This window comes from Notechis scutatus, chromosome 13 (assembly GCF_049901735.1).
Source record: "Notechis scutatus isolate UNSWTSFEM ecotype Mainland chromosome 13, rNotScu1.2, whole genome shotgun sequence".
Classification (NCBI taxonomy): Eukaryota; Metazoa; Chordata; class Lepidosauria; order Squamata; family Elapidae; genus Notechis; species Notechis scutatus.
The window spans coordinates 9376853-9396081 of NC_142021.1; the positions used below are offsets into that span (position 1 = coordinate 9376853).

General features: G+C 45.1%; 1 protein-coding gene across 3 annotated transcripts in view; it reads right to left on the reverse strand.

Moving 5' to 3' along the window:
• MMP17 (matrix metallopeptidase 17) overlaps positions 1-19229 on the reverse strand; it is an 87048-nt gene that overhangs the window by 9344 nt on the left and 58475 nt on the right. For all 3 annotated transcript variants that reach the window (XM_087942959.1, XM_087942961.1, XM_087942960.1), the window contains exons 2-6: positions 17186-17318; positions 13609-13735; positions 7086-7369; positions 3687-3863; positions 1546-1645 (exon numbers count right to left, since the gene is read on the reverse strand). In XM_087942959.1, coding sequence (XP_087799085.1) covers positions 1546-1645; positions 3687-3863; positions 7086-7369; positions 13609-13735; positions 17186-17225 — 728 coding nt within the window. In that variant the 5' untranslated portion in view covers positions 17226-17318. The remainder of the gene's footprint in view (positions 1-1545; positions 1646-3686; positions 3864-7085; positions 7370-13608; positions 13736-17185; positions 17319-19229) is intronic.

Genomic DNA, 19229 nt, shown 5'->3' on the forward strand with positions numbered 1-19229 from the left:
TCTGCCGAGAGGAGAGAAATTGGGTGCAACTGAGCGGGCTTGGAAGCCGTAGCTTGCATGTCGCTTCTTGCAAAAAAAAACAAAATAAAATGACTTTGAAGAAGATAGCATTAACGTCTCTTCATCACTGGGGATTGTGAAAATGGGACACGAGAGATTGGCCATTTGCAAGAAGGGTTATAATTGTTATTTTTTCTTCTTCTCCAGGATAAATGTCATCTTTGAAACAGACTGAGCCACGGAATTGCTAGCTCTCTTCGTGGCTCAGGGTGGAAGTTTAGTGTCAACTAAAAAATACTCCTTTGGTCTTTTAGTTGCTAGCAGAAAGGGTGAAAGCAGAGCATTCCTCAAATGCCTCAGATAATCGCTTTGGCAGCCCAAAGCTGTCGGCGGGCAAGAGTATTCCTGGAGAGCATGATTGATGACTCTTGGCTATGGATGTGTCCCATTGGAGAATATACATCCAGGGGGTGGGGGGAAGACCAGGGTCAAGGGGGAAATGAATGATGTATTTTAGTGTTGGCTGCACCCAGCTAACGCCAACATGGCCACTCCTAATAAATCAATTTTGTTTACTCTTGAGAGATGCGGTTAGAGACTTATTATTTGAATGGGGGTAGATTTGTTCGAGCCCTGACAGTTAGCTTCTTTGGATCTTCTCGGAAGGGTGACCACTTTTGCCTTCTGATCAGCAAGCCCTCTCTTTTGATATTGGCCAAGTCTTTCCCCAAAAAATATGGGACGAAGGAGGCAAACTCCGTTTTGAGGAATGGTGGTGAAAAATCGCAAGGAACCTTGGACTCCAAGGGGATGTTCATCAAATATTGGGTACATGTTAGATCTCTCACAGAGAACCAGGTTCAAACAAAGACTGTGTTTGAAATGCATGGTCATATCCTCATGGTCCCATTAGTGTTTAAAAGTGGATTCCCGATCTTTCCAAAATGGGGATTTAGGACACCATGACCTCATCCACCAATCTATCTTAGATGCTTCCTCTCCAGAATTTGGTCTCCAATCCCATAAACTCCACTACTTCTGAAGGCATCTGATGGAGGATGGCTGCTATGCATCTTCCCTATTTTAAAGGCCTTCCTCTCTCATAGAAGTCAAGAGTGGTGCAGTGGCCTAGAGGTGGAGCTCTTGCCTCACAACTGGGAGGCTGTGAGTTCGATCCTAGGTAGCGGTAGATATTTCTCTCTCTGGGCACACTGAGAATATATCTGCTGGGAAAAAAAACCTCTGCACTGGTGACAGGAAGGGCATCCGGCCAGTAAACACTCAGCTCCATTCAGTTGCCCCAACTCCACCCTGATGCAAGGAATTACGGGTCATTAGAAGACCAAAAAACAAAAAAAAACCCCCACCAAAAATAATCTCTGATAGAAGTACTCAAATACTTTCTGAGAGAGGATATCTGGAGCTGGGATGGCAGAACATCTATTCTGTTCATGTGCAACCCAAATTCTCACCCGATCCTAATCCAACGGTCCTTTCAGTTTCTATTCCTTCCCAAAGAAATGGGGATGTACAATTTTAGCTTACGGGACAGTGGAGCGATTCTCAGGGAAATCTGGCAGGATGGGATGGTCATCTGCTTTCGATATTTCAGGTTTAGCTGTCGGAGACACGGATTCTCTGACTCCTGCAGAGGAAAAACAAGGATGAGGTTAAAGCAAAGTGGACATCAAGCAGATCATACAAGCCAATGTTTCCAGAGATAGCATCTTCTAAGATCGTCTTTTAACCACCCCATAATCCCTTGCGGGGTGGACTCTGGGCAACTGAATGGAGTTGAAGTGTTTACTGGCCAGGTGCCTTTCACGTTGCTGATATGAAGTTATATTCAGCAGGTATATTCTCATGTGCCCAGAGAGAGAAATAACTGCCTCTACCTAGGATCGAACTCACAGCCCCCTGATTCACTTTGTGGAGTTTATCTATCTGCCTTTGTACAGTACAGGACAGGCAGAATAAATACTGAGCCAAAGAATGTGTTAAAGAGGTTGACTTCAATGGTGTCGTCATTGCAGTCTTTACCATTAGGTCCTTTCAGGGGTGGGATGGATCTTGAGTCTTTTAGTTTGTTGTTTACAAAGTTGTAGAAAGCGTGGGTGGAATTGGTGCGAAGAAGGTTTTCCTCTTGTTTAATGTGATAATTGGTGCATTCAGTCTTTATCTGGTGGCATACATTTTTGTATCGGCTCAAGTTGGCAACGTGACCAGATTTCTTTTTTCCGCCAAAGTGATCTTTTTTTATTTATTGAAGTTTCCTTATTGTTATGGGTAATCTGTTTTTTTCTGGTCTTGAGAGTTGTTATTGGTACATATAGTTAGATGACTCTTTTGACTTCAAATAAAAATATGTTGTAATGGTCTTCAACAGTATTGCATCCAGTGAATAGAGATTGCCAATCAAGGGATGAGAAATCATCGTCTATAAAAGCATAGTTGCCTTTTTTGAAGTTATAATTGGGGATCACATTGTTGTGATGATTTTTGTGCAGACGTATGTTGATACAAAAGTCAATCATGTTGTGGTCGCTGTTGGAAATTTGTATTCCGTAAATTGAGTTCAAACTATTGCAGAAGATGAGATCGAGGCAGTTAAGTCCAGTAATGTTGGTTACTAGTTGTTCCAGTCCTAGATTTGTTACAGCATTGTAGAACGTTGCATGTATGGGTTCAGTTGTACATTCGTTTAGGGTCCAGTTAATATGAGGTAGATTGACGTCACCAAGAAAGATAAAAGTGTGTGGGCAGGATAATTGATTCAGTGTGGTTTGTGGTTTTTTTTTTTTAATTTATAAGTATTTTGAGTTTGAACGGAAGTTCTTCCTTTTCGCAACTGTTTGTGGGGGCGTTTTTTCTCCAGTCAATGATATTTGGACCTTTGAAGCCAAGTTGAAGGAATTAAAGGGACTTCACCTGTTTCTGTGACTTTGTTGCTTTTGTATCTCACCCTGGGTCATCACAGTAATAATGAATGATGTGTCTCAGAGTTGGCTCCACCCAGGCAGTGCTGGACATGTTAACTCCCAATAAATCCTCTTGAAGTTTTGGAAGTTTGGCTCAAGACTCGTGATTTAATTGGGGGAAACTGCCAGAATCCCAACACTGTCATTAAAAACATTAAAGAGTTGGATACTGCAATTCTCACTTTTACGTAGAGTGGGTGGGAGAAAGATCCACAAGAACTATAGCTCTGGATTACCACCAATGCAGGTAGTCCTCGACTTATGACCGCAAAGGAGCTCCAAATTTCTGTTGCTAGGCGAGACAGTTAATTTTGCCCTATTTCAGGGTCTTTCTCGCCATAATTGCTAAGTGAATCACTGTGGTTGCTACGTTAGCCACATGCTTGTGAAGCAAATCTGCCTTCCCCATTGACTTTGCTTGTCTGAGGGCTACAAAAGGGGACACCCCAGGACCCTGCAAACTGTCATAAGTACATGCCAGTTTCCAAGCATCCAAATTTTGATCGCATGATCATGGGGATGCCACAATGGTTGGTACGTATGAAAACAGGGCATAAGTCCCTCTTTTCAGTGCTGTTGTAACTTCAAACGGCCTTCGGACGAACTGTTGTAAGTCAAGGACTACCTGTAATGGCCTTTTAGTTTTTTTTAAAAAAATAATAAAACAGGCGCCCTTCTCCAATTAGCTGAGAGGGGTTTGACATTCACCATACAACTGCCAAATCCGGACTTTGTCTTCATACGGCAAATCATATTTCAGGGGGTCACCGACCGGTCCCTGGTAGTACGGCCTCATGATTGATTCGGTGGCAGAGATGTGGGTTAAGCCGATGGCGTGGCCAAATTCATGGACTGCCACAGCAAACAGATCCATTCCGTCGGTATCTGAAATTAAGAGGGAAGACCCATGTAGACCAATGCATAAACAAGGAGCTTCTATCTTTCCCTTATGTTCTTGTCCATCCATCCATCCATCTATCTGTCTGTCTATCTATCTATCCTAAAATCCTTATCCTCCTTGAGCAGAAAATCCTTCATCTATCTATCTATCTATCTAGCTATCTACATCTTCTATCTATCCATCCATCCATCCATCCATCCATCCATCCATCATCTAGCTATCTATCTATCTATCTATCTATCTATCTATCTATCTATCTATCTATCCATCCATCCATCCATCCATCCATCCATCCATCCATCCATCCATCCATCTATCCATCTATCTATCTATCTATCTATCTATCTATCTATCTATCTATCTATCTATCTATCATCTATTTATCTATCTATCTATCTTCTATCGTCTCATCTATCATCTATCTATCTATCTATCTATCTATCTAATATATCTATATATCTATCTATTTATCTATCTATCTATCTTCATCGTCTCTATCTATCTATCTATCTATCTATCTATCTATCTATCTATCTATCTATCTATCTATCTATCATCTATTTATCTAAAAGCAAAATACCACTCACGCATCATCACAAAATCTCCAGAACCGTAAAGCCTACAAACTTGCAATTTGGCACCTCTGTTCCTTGTGGCTTCTAGGTGCTTGCTAAGAAAGGATTTTTTGAAATGACCATCAGAGCATTAATATTTCCCATATTATTATTATTAACACACTCTGATGCTAAGGAGTTCTACTCCCCCTTCCCGCCTGAAAAGAAATCTCTTCCAAACAAGCAGAGGAGTTTCAGTTTCAGTTACAGAGCAGCAACCAGCTTTAATATAGAACAGTTGAGCTTCTTGCTGTCTCCTTGCTCACACAGCAAATACTGCTTCAGTTTCCAAACAGCCCTCAACTCTCTCACACACTGACAGGATGTTGGCCAGATGAATACCAATGGATGCAGGTAGGCAGAAGCAGAATTTTCCCCCTTATTTTCCTCCTCAAAAACTAAGCATTTTTTTTGGTATAACATATAAAGAATGGTTGCTGGAATTGGGTATGTCTAGTCTGATGATAAGAAGGACTAGGGGTGACATGGGAGCAGTCTCCCAATAACTCAGGGGTTGCCCCAAAGAAGAGGGAGTCAAGCTCTTCTCCAAAGCATCGGTTGGCAGGAGAAGAAGCAAAGGATGGAAGCTAATCAAGGAGAGAAGCAACCTGGAACTAAGGAGGAATTTCCTGACAGTGAGAACAATTAGCCAGTGGAACGACTTGCCTCCAGAAGTTGTGGATGCTCCAATACTGAAAGTTTTAAAGAAGAGATTGGAGAACCATTTGTCTGAAATGGTGTAGGGCAGTGATCCCCAACCTTTTTTTTACGCTCGTGGCCCGGTATCCCCAACCTTTTTATGGCGCGGCCTGGTACCGACATCAGCTGGGCGCCGCCATCTTTTGATGAAAAGTGCTTCCGGTGAGCTCACCGGAGCACTTTCATCAAAAAATGGCGGTGCCTTAGCGCTTCGAGTGAGCTTTTCCGGGTAGAAATGGCTTTCTACTCCGGAAAAGCCTCACCAGCGCCCAGGCGCCGCCATCTTTTTTTGATGAAAAGTGCTTCCGGTGAGCTTTCACCGGAAAAGCTCACCGGAAGCACTTTTTCATCAAAACAAGATGGCGGCGCGCTCAGCAAGCCAGCGCCCGTGGTAGGACTTGTTCCACGGACCGGGTACGGTCCGCGGACCGGTGGACCAGGGACCCCTGGTGTAGGGTTTCCTGCCTAAACAGGGGGTTGGACTAGAAGACCTCCAAGGTCCTTCCAACTGTTATTCTATTCTATTCTATTCTATTCTATTCTATTCTATTCTATTCTATTCTATTCTATTCTACTCTACTCTACTCGATTTGATTCTTCTTAAATTCAACCCCAATGATTGAGCCAACTCTTCTGCAACTCTAGTTCACCTCGGTGGTCTAGATATTGATGATGCAACATCTAGACCTTTTTTCTATCCTGTTGTGTCTCCATGGTTGGATACCTTTGACCTATCTTGTTTTGGACTTATTCTTCCTTTTTCATTCCCGCCTTCTTAGCATGGATGCTGGTAAAGGCATGCAAAACCATCCTTTACAAATTAGAATGGTAGATGAACGTAGAATCATAGGGTTGGAAGGGACCCTGAAGGCCTTCTAGCCCAATCCCCTGCTCAAGTAAGAGATACTAAACCATTCTGGACAAATAGCTATCCAATCTTTTCTTGAAAGCCTCCAGAGATGGAGCCCCCTTCAAGTTCTGAAGACAAGGCGTTCCACCGATTAATTGTTCTCAATGTCAGGAAATTCCTTCTTACTTCTGGGTTGGCTCTCTCCTAGGTTTCCATCTATTACTTCTTGTCCTGGCTTCAGATGACTTTGGAGAACAAGTCAACCTCTTCTTCTCTGTGACAGCCCCTCGAGTAGTGGAAGACAGGCATCATGTCACCCCTAGTTCTTCTCTTCATCAGACTAGACATGCCTAAGTTCCCTCAATCATTCTGTTGTGGTTCGCTGGCAGCCTGTGCAGACGGCAGCAGAATTGGACAATGGGAAAGAATGGGGACCAGTCTGGAAGTCTGGAGAGGACTCAGACAAAGGTCCTGCGTCCGATGTAGAGATGGGGCCAGGGCCATCTGGGAAGTGGGGTGCTGACACCGGAGCCTCTGGAGTCTGGCAGCAACAGGGCAGAGGAACCGGGGGAGCCTGTTCCCAGTGCGTGTGTGCACAGAGCTGTCAGAAGGAGAGAGCAAATGAAACAAAATGGGCAACTCGGGAGTAAGGCTGGCAGGTGATTGCCCCTCCCATAAGGGATAAAGGACAGGCAAAGATGACGAAACCTTTGCAGGAAGCAAAGTCGTTAGTTCGGTTCAGATTCATTCTTGAAGCTCTTTGTACTTCAGTTGGTTTTCTTTCTAGTTCATTTGACACTTCTGTTATTGGCAGCACTTCACAGAAAAAAAAGGTGGGTGTTTCTCTTGAGGGACTATTTGAGATTCATTACCAGCTGGGAATGAAAATAATTCCCAGCTTTGCAATAAAACAAGACTTGTTTTTAAAATAAACGTGTGCGTAATTACGGACTCAGAAACCTTGGTCAGAACATATTCATTACATGGTTTCAAACTCTTTGGTCCTTGAGGTTGGTCTTTGGTCCTTCTCCTGCCCCACATACCTGATGACCGGAAGGTCCAATATTCGTCGTCATCAAAGTGGGTGTCTCCAGCAGTATAATGTTCTCCTGGGAAGAAAGCATGGGCTACCGTGCCCCCGGGGCCATCAAAGGGGTAGTCATCATTGTGATCGGTTTTGGAGAAGTCAATCTGGATGTCCGCATTGTTACCAGCCACTTCGTGGAAATTGAGGGGTGTGATGTCACTCCACACCTTCAAAGCGTAGTACATCAGGGCACGAACCGTGTCGTGGCCCAGGTGGGATTCTTTGGGGAACGTTCGAACCCTGAAAGAGAAGAACGAGGATCAATAATGCATCCTTCTTTCAAATGGCGACGGTTGTCCCAAAGTTGCTTTTTTTCCCCCCAAGAGGCAACTGGATTTTCTTGTTTTTTCTTTGAAGACGTTTCGCTTCTCTTCCAAGAAGCTTCTTCAGCTCTGACTGGATGGTGGGGAATGGAAGGATTTATACTTCTTGCAGATAGCTGGTCGTTTGCATCCTTTTAGAGGGTCGTTGAGGCCATTTGGAGGTTTATCTGTGTCATCAGTAATGCAAATGGGTTGAAAGAGGGGTCAAAGAGGCCATCTATGTTAAAACTGAACAGCCTTCGCTCAACAGAGGAGGAGGGATATGACATCATCTCTCTCCAGTCTACAACACAATCCTTTTAGCAGTTCCAAGAAGGCTCCACACCCACTCGGGTGGCCCTGAGGACACAGATAAACCTCCAAGTGGCCTCAATGACTCTCTTAAAGAATGCAGATGACCAGCTGTCTGCAAGCAGTATAAATCCTTCCATCCTCCACCATCCAGTCAGAGCTGAAGAAGCTTCGTGGATGAGAAGCCAAACATCTTCAAGGAAAAAACCAGAAAGTCCAGTTGCCCCTTGAAAAAAAATCACCCGTCTTACAATCCTTCTTTCCACCACCATGATATATCTCTGTCTTTCTTAGCTTGTGGTCCTGCAACCAGCAAATTTGAAAAAAGCAAAAACAAACCTTAGCTAAGAATGTTGAGAACCTAGAGGACAGGTAGTCCTTGACTTACAACAGTTCTGTTGTGGTTCATCGGCAGCCTGTGCAGACAGCAGCGGAATTGGACAGTGGGGAAGAATGGGGACCAGTCAGGGAGTCTGAAGAGGATTCGGATGAGGGTCCTGCATCCAATGCAGAGATGGGGCCAGGGCCATCTGGGGTGGGGTGCTGACTCTGGAGGCTCTGGAGTCTGGCAGCAGTGAGGCAGAGGAACAAGGGGAGCCTGTTCCCAGTGCGTGTGTGCGCAGAGTTGCTAGAAGGAAAGAGCAGCTGGGAAAAAGAGGTGACTCGGGAGCAAAGCTGGGAGGTGATTGCCCCTCCCCTAAGGTATAAAGGAAGTGCAAAGGTAGAGAAACCTTTGCAGGAAGCAAAGTCATTCGTTCTGTTCAGATTAAACCTTGAAGCTCTGTGTGGACTTTGTACTTCGGATGGTTTTTTACAGTTAATATGGCACTTTAGTTGTTGGCAGCAATTCAAAGGAGAGAAAGGTGGGTGCTTATCTCGAGGGATTTTTTGGGACTCATTACCGGCTGGGAATGAACATAATTCCCAGCAATGAAATAAAACAAGAGTTATTTTGACTAAGCATGTGCTTAATTACAGTCTCAGGAAGCCTTGGCCAAAACAAGTTCATTTAAGTGACGGGTTAAAATGTCAAGGGCACTGAACAAAGTGACTTATGACCGTTTTGCAGAGTTACGACCTTTGCAGCATCCCCATGCTCATGTGATCAAAATTCAGAGGCTTGGCAACTGCTTCATATTTATGACCATTGTCGTATCCCGGGGATGAGTGATCCCCTTTTGCGACCTACTGACAAGCAAACTCAATGGCGAAGTTAGATTCACTGAACGGTCGGGTTAGTAACTTATCAACTGCCTATGATTCACTTAACAACTGGGGCAAGAAAGGTGGTTATATGGGGCATAACTCACTTGACAAATGTCTCACTTATCCATGGAAATTTGTGGATCAACGATGGCAAGTAGAGGACTCCCTGGAGTAAGGCCACTGTGCTTATTTAACTCCGTTAAGTTCTTTAAAAAAAAAAAAAAGCAATAAAACCAGCCAATTATTTAAAAATGAAGCACGATGGCTAGTTAAAGAAAGCCGAGCTGATCAATAAAGTAAATTTTAATTCATTTGTTTAAAGCTATGCATCTGTCGCCATTGATAAAGCAGCCTATACATCATGTGCCGCATTTCCGCAAAGAGCCTCTCGTACAGCAAAAAACATGGACCTGCTTATCGAGAGCTGGCCCGACTCAAGTACTGTCCGTAGAAGTGGGGAGCTTCACAGTTTTTTAACAATCTGTCCAGAGCTGGTGTTTTATTCCCTGCCTCCCAGAGCACGCTGGTAAAATGATTTATTGAAAAAGTGATTTGTTTTTGTGAGCAAAGCTCAACTCTCAACAGTTGCCATAAACCACTGGAAAAACCAATCACCCTCTCTTCGCAGATAATACAGCATTATGAGCTTAGCTTTATGGAGTAACTGCATTTTTTTTTCTTTTTTGGAAATCCATCAACCTTCCTTTCTTCCTTCCTCTCTCTCTCCCTTCATCTTTCCTTTCCTTTCCTTTCCTTTCCTCCTTTCTTTTCCTTTCCTTTCCCTTCTCCTCCTCCCTCCCTCCTTTCATCTCCTTCCTTCCTTCCTTCCTCGCTCCATCTTTCCTTTCATTTCATTTCCCCCTTTCCTTTCCTTTCCTTTCCTTTCCTTTCCTTTCCTTTCTCCTTCTCCCTCCCTCCCTCCTTTCATCTCCTTCCTTCCTTCCTTCCTTCCTTCCTTCCTTCCTTCCTTCCTTCCTTCCTTCCTTCCTTCCTTCCTTTCCCTCCCCCTCCCTCCCTCCCTCCTTTCATCTCCTTCCTTCCTTCCTTCCTTCCTTCCTTCCTTCCTTCCTTCCTTTCCCTTCTCCCCTCCCTCCCTCCCTCCTCCCTCCTTTCATCTCCTTCCTTCCTTCCTTCCTTCCTTCCTTCCTTCCTTCCTTCCTTCCTTCCTTCCTTCCTTCCTTCCTTCCTTCCTTCCTTCCTTTCTTTCCTTCCTTTCCTTCCTTTCCTTCCTTCCTCTCTTCCATCCTTTTTCTTTCCTGCTGGCTCCTTTAAGGATGAAGGCTGAAAGACAGCAAAGTATAGGAGTGTGACGCAAAGCAGAGCCCCGTAGGACTGGAGCAATGTGAATCCTCTTCCTTCCACGCTTCTGCCCAACATTGCTGGTGTAGCTTCCTGATAAAACCGGGGTGGAAAGCAGCTGATTTTTGGGGTGGGGGTGGGGGGTGGGGAAGCCTGTGGCTTTTAATCTGGCCCTCACAAGGGATAGAAATTCATTTCCGAGTTGGCAGCGTTGATATTTGCAGAAAGCCAAGTGGAGAAATTCATTAGTTCAAAGTGTCAATGAATGAAGCTTCACTGCACGCCCAGAAGGCCATCAACGGCTCATTATCTCTGCATACAGGTAAAGCATTTTCCTTTCCGGCTTTGGCACCTGCAAAGATCTTCTTACCCTTCACTGAACATGGCCAGACATCCACATCCATAAAATAAGACCTACCTCCAGGCACTGCTTTATTCATGGATTGCATTTTTAATCTCTTTTTATGTCTGACCAGATTCCGAGGCGGGTATCAAAAGCAGGAGAGGAAATAATTCAGAAGGAGTGAGCAAAGGAGGGTGAAGTTTCTTTGCTTCATCTCCCCACCAGGTCTCAATGTGGAGCGGCAATGGCTGGTACAGGTTTGCAGTTCCGCAATGGCGGCTTGGGGGCTCAAAATAATTTCATGAGAGGTAGACAAGGGGTGTCCTCCTTCTTTCCGTCCATGCCTCCAGGGAAAATGACAAGTCAGGGAACAAAGAAAGTAAGCAGACCCAGAAGAAGAGGGAGAGACAATATATCAAAGATGGGCTACAACGCCATCAAATAACGATGGTTGAAGCCTCCAGAAAAGCAAGAGCCAGGACTTGTAGTGTTCTTGACACCCAAAATGGTAAAAGGAGGAGGAAGGAGGAGGAGGAGAAGGAGGAAGAGAAGAAGGGGAGGAGGACAGGAGGAGGAGAGGAGGAGGAAGAGGGGGAGGAGGAAGAGGAAAAGGAGAAGGAGGAGGAAGAGGAAGAGGAAAAGGAAGAGGAGGAGGAGAAGGAGGAGAGGAGAAGGATGGGAGGAGGAGGAGGAGGGGAGAAGGTGGAAGAGAAGGAGGAAGAGAGAAGGAGGAGGAGGGGAGGAAGAAGAGAAGGAAGAGGTGGAGGAAGAGGAGGAGGGGAGGAGGAAACAAACAGGTAGTAGGCCCTCCCACCCTCCTCCCTCTTACTCCTTACTCCATTTTCACTTAACCAACCACAACAACACAACAATCTCTGCAGCAGCTAGTAGCTTATTTGCCAAACTTGAAAGGGTTCAACACAATGGGGTCACGGCAAGCTTGTTGAGCTTCTCCGTAGAACCTTGAGAAGAACTCCAGAATCGAAGACCCTGGAACCCAGAGCTTCTCCATTCTATTTTGATTGATAACTCTGCAATCCTCACTTCAGCTCCGCTGCCTTGTTTACACCCTTTCTGGTATGGATCAACAAGCCTCCAATGCTTTGTTCTGGTCCAGAAATTGTTGGGTGACTGTAGCCATATCTTTGTGGAGCAGTGATTGGAGAAGAAGATCCTTCTGCAAGATCTTTTGAAAGCTAGGATGCTGCTCAGGAACACAGTGGCATCAAATCCTAGGGTTGGAAGGCACCTTTTTTTTTATTTCTATTTATTTGATTTGTTAATTGCTTACAAGATAATAGGTATAAATATAAACATGAGTAAGAATACAGGAAATAGATACGAATAAATGGGGACAATAGGACAGGGACAGTAGGCACGATTGTGTGCTTATGCACGCCCCTTACAGACCTCTTAGGAATGGGGTGAGGTCAATAGTAGTTAGTTTGAGGGGAAAGGAGTGGGGGTTAAAGGATGTAACAACAGAGTCAGGTAGTGCATTCTAGGCATTGACCCCTGTTGCTGAAGTTGTACTTTCTGCAATCAAGTTTGGAGTGGTTTACATTGAGTTTGTATCTGTTGTGTGCTCTTGTATTGTTACAGACTGGTAGGATATTGTAGCAGATAATTTTGTGTACTACGCTTAGGTCCAACCGTAGGCGGCGTAGTTCTAGGCTATCCAAGCCCAAAATCTCAAGCCTGGTGGTGTAGGGTATTCTGTTGCAAGCAGAAGAGTGGAGGACTCTTCTTGTGAAATACTTCTGGACTCACTCAATTGTATTAATGTCCGAATACAGTGCGGATTCTAGATAGCTGAGCTATATTTGAGTATTGGTCTAGCAAAGATTTTGTATGCCCTAGTTAGCAATGCAATGTTACTGGAGGAGAAGCTTCCTAAGATTGGAGGTCTTCTAGTCCAATTCTTTCCCTAAGGCAGGAGACCGTCTTGCATCTTGGACAAATGGCTGTCCAATTTTATTCTTGAAGACCTCCAGTGATGGGGCTGCTGCAGCCTGAGGACTTCTCCAGAAGGCTTCCTCCATGCTTTCCTTTCTTATACTCTCTTGAATTCATGATCATTGCAAACTCTTCACCAACTCTCCAATGCGGCAGTAGAGGGAGCTCTGGCCACAGGGATGAATTTGGACGAGTTGCTAAGGTCGAGAGACGCCAACTGAAGCACTTCTTCATCTCGCAAAGTTCTCTCCGGGGAGAGCTCACGTTGATGTTAAGAGTCCTAGCGAGGGAATAAATCATTGCCCAATGGCCAAATTGATCTTTTTCCCTACATGAACCGGGTTCAGATCTGAAGACCTCGGTGGCCAGGGAGCGGTGTTTAAGAGGGTTGAGTTAAAAGGCAAACTTTCAAACTTGCCGGTGAGGTCTGAACCTTGTGCGTCATAACCCATCTTGGGAGAACAGGTTAGATTAACAGAATAAAAGAGTTGGAAGGGACCTTGGAGGTCTTGAAATTCCACTGATTAATTGTTCTCATTGTCATGAAATTTCTTCTTAGTTCTAGATTGCTTCTTTCCTTGTTTAGTTTCCATCCATTTCTTCTTGTCCTACCCTCTGGTTCTTCAGAAAACAGCTTGACCCCCCCCTTCTTCTTTCTGGAAGCCCCTTAGATATTGGAAGACTGCTATCATGTTACCCCTGGTCCTTCTTTTCATTAAACTAGACATATCCAACATGTGTCCAGCACATCTCCTGAAACCACAACGCTGACCAATCCTCTCCAAATCATGATTTGTAACCCTACAAACAAAACTCACCAAACAACCCAACAAGCTAGAACGCTCAGTTTGGACCCCAAGCAAACCAAAGCTCTGTCTGGAGGTGGAAGGAACCAAGACATCTCGCCACCTTAAATCATAACGGAGACCAAATTTGAGAGCATTTGCATCCAACACACATTAAAAGGCATCAGTCAGGTGGTTATACTATCATTGGAGAGAAGAGCCTCCTTCGTCATTCATCAAAAGAGCAGTGATGATGTGAATGATTTAATTTCCTACCTCCAGGATATATTCCTTTTGTTCCACTTGGTAACTCCTTGGCTATTCCGCCTCTTCCTTGTCTTTGATTCTGCAAGATCTGGCAAAGAGCAACGAGGCGTCTTCATCAGTTTGAAGGTGGCTTCATCTACAGATCCCCCCCAAAAGACCCCAAAGAAAGTGTTAAGGTCTTGGGATTTAAGAGCCAACCAGCGGTGAAGCTGATGCAATAGAGGGCTGATGCAGTGAAGATGAATCAGCATTAGTACTGCCCTTTAAGACTGGGGATGGGTTCTATCCCTTTAAGAGGTGTTTATATAAAGGCAGCCATTAGAGGGCGTTCTCTCTCTCCTTGTGTCTGGTATCCATTGCAGAGTTCTCTGTGTAGAGTTAAGACGAAGAAAGATTGCTTGTAAGGTATTTTGCCTACCACATATATTTCTGTATATAACTGTTGTATATAAATCACTGTTAAATGTCTAACTCTGTGTGCTGTGTTTAGCTCCTGAGTTGTCTCATAATAGTAGTTATGCTGCAAACACTCTGACAGAAAGAATATTGGATCGTCCACAATTTTTATAGACAACGATCATAATATCCCACCTGGGGTTTTAAAAAAACAAACTTATACTAAAGTAACAGTAGAAGCCTTTGAGATATTTTGTAGATGGAGCACCCATCATTTCTGGAAGTAAGCGGTTCCAGTGTTTAATTGTTCTCACTGTCAGGAAATTTCTCCTTATCTCTACATTGGATTTCTCTTTTATTTTCTTCCTCCTGCCCTGCCCTCAGGGGCTTTGAAGAATAGGTTGTCCCCAGTGGTGGGATTCAATTTTGTTTTACTACTGGTTCTGTGGGCATGACTTAGTGGGTGTAGCAGGGGAAGGATACTATAAAATCTCCAGTCAGAGGTGGTATTGGGCTGGTTCTCCAAAATACTCAACATTTCCACTACTGGTTCTCCAGACCTGGTCAGAACCTGCTGAATACCACCTCTGGTTTTGTCCCCCTCTTTTTTTTCTGGCAGCCCCTCAAATATTGAAAGGCTACTATCATGTCTCCCCTAGTATTTCTCTTTGTTAGAGTAGACACTTTCACCATTCATCAAATGCTTTAGTTTCTAGTTTTTGTTAAGTCATCCCTCTCCCCCCCCCCCGATTTTCAAAAGGGGGGACGACGAAAATCTGCCTAATTTTCCTTCCTCCATTTATGCCTCCTCTGGCCCTCACAAGCTAAAATCCCAAAAAATCAAATAAACCTTTACTCTTCCTGCAGCGAGAAAGAAAATAGAAAATAGAAAAGCAATCCAGAACGGCAAAGCAATCCAGAACGGTACTTCAAGAGGGCTTATGTTAAGAACAGAACTGATTTTTTTTCCCAAGAAAAAAAAACAACAACCCCAAAATGGGGGGGAAAAATAACTTTTGCAAAATGTTCTTTCCATTAACCTTTCCAAAGGAAGAAACTGCATGATCGATTTTGAACGTGAAGTGGCGTGCCTTTTCTATCTTCAACCCTTGGAGTGGATGCGTTTGAAAAAAAGAAGAATAAAAATGAAAACCAACCGTTCCTTTGTTTGGCTCCCAGGCAACTTGGAACATTTAATAAGATGGGAAAGGAAAAGACAAGAAAAGAATAATAATAATAATAATAATGACGTCTCCTTAATTAAGGAGCAAGGCGACAAGAGCTCTGGCAAAGGGCTGCTAGAGGCCGGGGCAAAGAGCTTTGAAGAGCGCTGCCAGAAAAGAAGGGAGGGGCTGCGGAGTCCTTAAGGAGCCAATCAGCAGCCCCACCCTCCTTGTTTGCAAGAGGGAGGGGCTCTCTAATGAGCAGAAGGCCATATGAGGACAGAGGATGGCATGGGCGATGGCAAAGCAGGCCAGTTTCACAGGCAGGGCAATACGACTTCTTGACATTCATGCTGGCAAGGGGGCGGGGGTGATCTTATATAAGGGTGTTTTCCTTTCCTCGGTGCTCTCTGAACTTGGCAGTTTTCTTGCAGACATTTCATTACCCGAATAGGTAACATCATCAGTGCTAGAAGGGAGGGAGTTGTGGAGAGGAAGAGGAAGAGGGGGGAGGAGGAGGAGGAGGAGTGTGAGATCTTTGGTGGTCTCTGGGTTTGGCAGTTTTCTTCTGAACGTTTCATTACCAACTAGGTAATATCAGTGCTAGAAAGGAGGAGGAGGAGGAGGAGGAGGAGGAGGAGGAGGAGGAGGAGGAGGAGGAGGAGGAGGAGGAGGAGGAGGAGGAAGAGGAAGAGGAGGGGAGGAGGAGGAGGAGGAGGGTCCTCAGTGGTCTCTGAAGTTGGAGGTTTTCTTGCAGACGTTTCATTGTCAAATTAGGTAACATCATCAGTGCTAGCATTACCTAGTTTGCTAACGAAACATGTGCAACCCCATGGTTCTCATTCCATTGCAACCTAAGGGTGGAGAAAATGCTGGAGGATTTGAATCTAGTGAGTGCAGGACTTCAATCCTAGAGTTGGCAGTCACTGGTTTTCTTCCTGACAAAGAGCGGTTCTGCCATAAATATATCTTATCAGAACGGTGCCCTTGAATCTCTGGCTTTAAGCCTTCAATTTCTGAGATTGGTCCGGGAAAGCCCCAAAACGCATCCATGAATTATGGCCCATCCTTCAACTCTCCAGCACAGAATGTTCTTCCCAGAAGATATAGGGAGGCCAGAGATGGTATTCCAGCAGGTTCTGACCCGTTCTGGAGAACCAGTAATGGAAATTTTGAGTAGTTCAGGAGAACCGGCAAATCCCACCTCTGACTGGCCCCGTCAACCCCATTTCTTCTCTGCCTCCCATTGAGTCCCAGCTGATCGGCTGAGTCTCCTTTGGTTGCCCTGCACAGGAGAATGGAGCTGGAAAGTAGGTTAGTGGGGTAGGGAGGAATGGGGATTTTGCAGTATATCCTTCCCCTGCCACGCCCACCAAGCCATGCCCACCAAGCCAAGCCACACCACGGCCAGCAAGCCACGGCCACAGAACCGGTAGTAAAAAAAAAATGGAATCCCACCACTGGAAGGAAGACAGGAACGAAAGGAGAAGGAAGAGAGAAACAAAAGGGAAGAAGGAGAGGAAGAAGGGGGAAGGAAGAGAGGAACAAAAGGGGAAGAAGGAGAGGAAGAAGGGGGAAGGAAGAGAGGAACAAAAGGGGAAGAAGGAGAGGAAGGAAGGGGGAAGGAAGAGAGGAACAAAGGAAGGAATCAGAGGTGGTATTCAGTTGGTTCTGGAGAACCGGTAGTGGAAATTTTGAGTAGTTCAGAGAACCGGCAAATCCCACCTCTGACTGGTCCCACCCCCATCTCTTCTCTGCCTCCCGAGTCCCAGCTGATCGGCTGGGTCTTCTTTGGTTGCCCTGCACAGGAGAATGGAGCTGGAAAGCAGGTTAGAGGGATGGGGAGGGAAGGGGGATTTTGCAGTATCCTTCCCCTGCCCACCAAGCCATGCCCACAGAACTGGTAGTAAAACTTTTTGAATCCCACCACCAAGGGAGACTTGTCCCATCAAAGCGGTAGCCTTTACCTTCACCTGGAATAGAAAACGGAACTATGTCTCCCAACCCATTCCTGGTACTTCACTGACCTAGAATGCCGGTGGCTTCAAGTCCTCCAAACTGTTGCATCACCACGATGGCTTTGGTGAGCTCTTCTTGGGTCTGCAACTGTCCGGTGATGGGATCCGGTGGGGGCAGGTAGCCAAACTTGGTCAGCCAATCCTACGGGGAATGAAAAGAAGGAGAAAGAAAGAAAGAAGATTCAGAAAGTCTTTCTGATCCTGCTTCATCTAGAACAAGGGTCTTCAAACTTGGCAAGTTTAAGACTCCCAGAATTCCTGAACTAACAAGACTGGAGGAGGAATTCTGGGTGTTGAAGTCCACCAGTCTTAAAGCTGTCAAGTTTGGAGACCCCTGATCCAGAACATAGAATAATAGGGTTGGGAGGGATCTAGGAAGTTTTCTAGTCCAACCCCCTGCTCAAGCAGAACAAAAACAGAACAGAATAATAGAGTTAAAAGGGACCTTGGAGGTCTCAACCAAAAGGGACCTTGGAGGTCTCAACCAAAAGGGACCTTGGAGGTCTCCTGCTCAAGTAGGAGATACTATACCATTCCGGACAAGTCCAATGTTTTCTTGAAAACCTCCAGTGATGGAGCATCCACAGCTTCTGGAGGCAAGCCGTTCCAATAGTTAATTGTTCTCACATTAAAGAATTCTCTCCTTAGCTCTGGATTGGATTGTCAACTCGTAAATCATTCCTATGTCTGCTTCCGAGTTGCCATAAGAAGGGGGGGGGAGGCATGAAGGAGCAGTGTGGCAGATGAAGGCCAGGAGTACATTCCACACTTATCTTGTGAAGATTGTAGCCTAGGCTACTGGATTATTGCAGGCATATACTATTATATGCCCGCAATAATCCTTCATTGGAGAGTGTGATTGATGACACCCAGCCCGGAGAATGTGTTTCATTGGAGAATCTGATTTATGACACCTCCAGGGAGGGTGGGGGCAAACAGGATCATAGGTGATAGTAAATTATGTGTCTCAGAGTTGGCTTTATATGGGTTAGTGCTGGACATGTTGCTCCTAATAAATCTTTGGGATTCTTTTGAACTTGGCTTGAGGCTCGTGATTTAATTAGGGCGATCGTCGGAACCCTGACATGGATCTCTCTCCATCCTTTGCTTCTTTGTCCTGTCTTCAGGTGCTGTGCAGAATAGGTTGACCTCCTCTATTCTGTGACAGACCCTCAAATATTTAAAGACTACTATCATGTCACCCTTAACCTTTTTCCTCATTAGACTAAATGGATCTTGTTCCCTCAATCATTCATCATATGGTTTATTCTATCTAGAACATGGCACTTAAGAGACGCTTGAGCTATATATTACATATATATGTAATGGCATGTGTACATCAGTGGTGGGATTCAAAAACTTTTACTACTGGTTTTGTGGGCGTGGCTTGGTGGGCGTGGCCATGTGACTAGGTGGGTGTGGCTTTTAATCCCACCATTTGGAAGCTTCCAGCCAAGGTTTGGGGGCTTTTGCGCGGGGGGGGGGGGGGGGTTTTTGCAGTCCCCACCCATTTTGGGAGCTTCCTAGCCTCAGAGGAGCCTCTGGGGGGCGTTTTTGCTCTCCTAAGGCTCCTCTGGGGCTCTGGAAGGCAAAAAATGGAGGGAGGGGCTGAGGTCCCAGCAAGACTGACAGAATCCCAGCACAGCTGATCGTATCTACAGCTGATTGTCGGGAGAGAGAGAGAAAAACGAAAGAAATACCTTAGGCGAATGTCAGGCAGGCAGGCGGGTCGGGCAGGAGGGCAACCGGGTGGGGGGCGTGGCCAGCCAGAACTTACTACTGGTTCGGCGACCCACGCCAAATTCTTGCTACTGGTTCACCCGATCCGGTGCGAACCGGCTGAATACCACCCTTGGTGTACATGTGTGTTATGTACATGCATGGCTAGATATATATATTTTTTTGAGAGCAGGCAATAGAATTTCATTTTTAATGTGGGCCAGTATTCCCACAGTAAAAAATGAGACTAAAGGTTATCTTGTCTTGTCTTGACTTACCCTTTCATTTCCTATCCTATCCTTTCCTATCCTATCTTATCCTATCCTGACTTGAT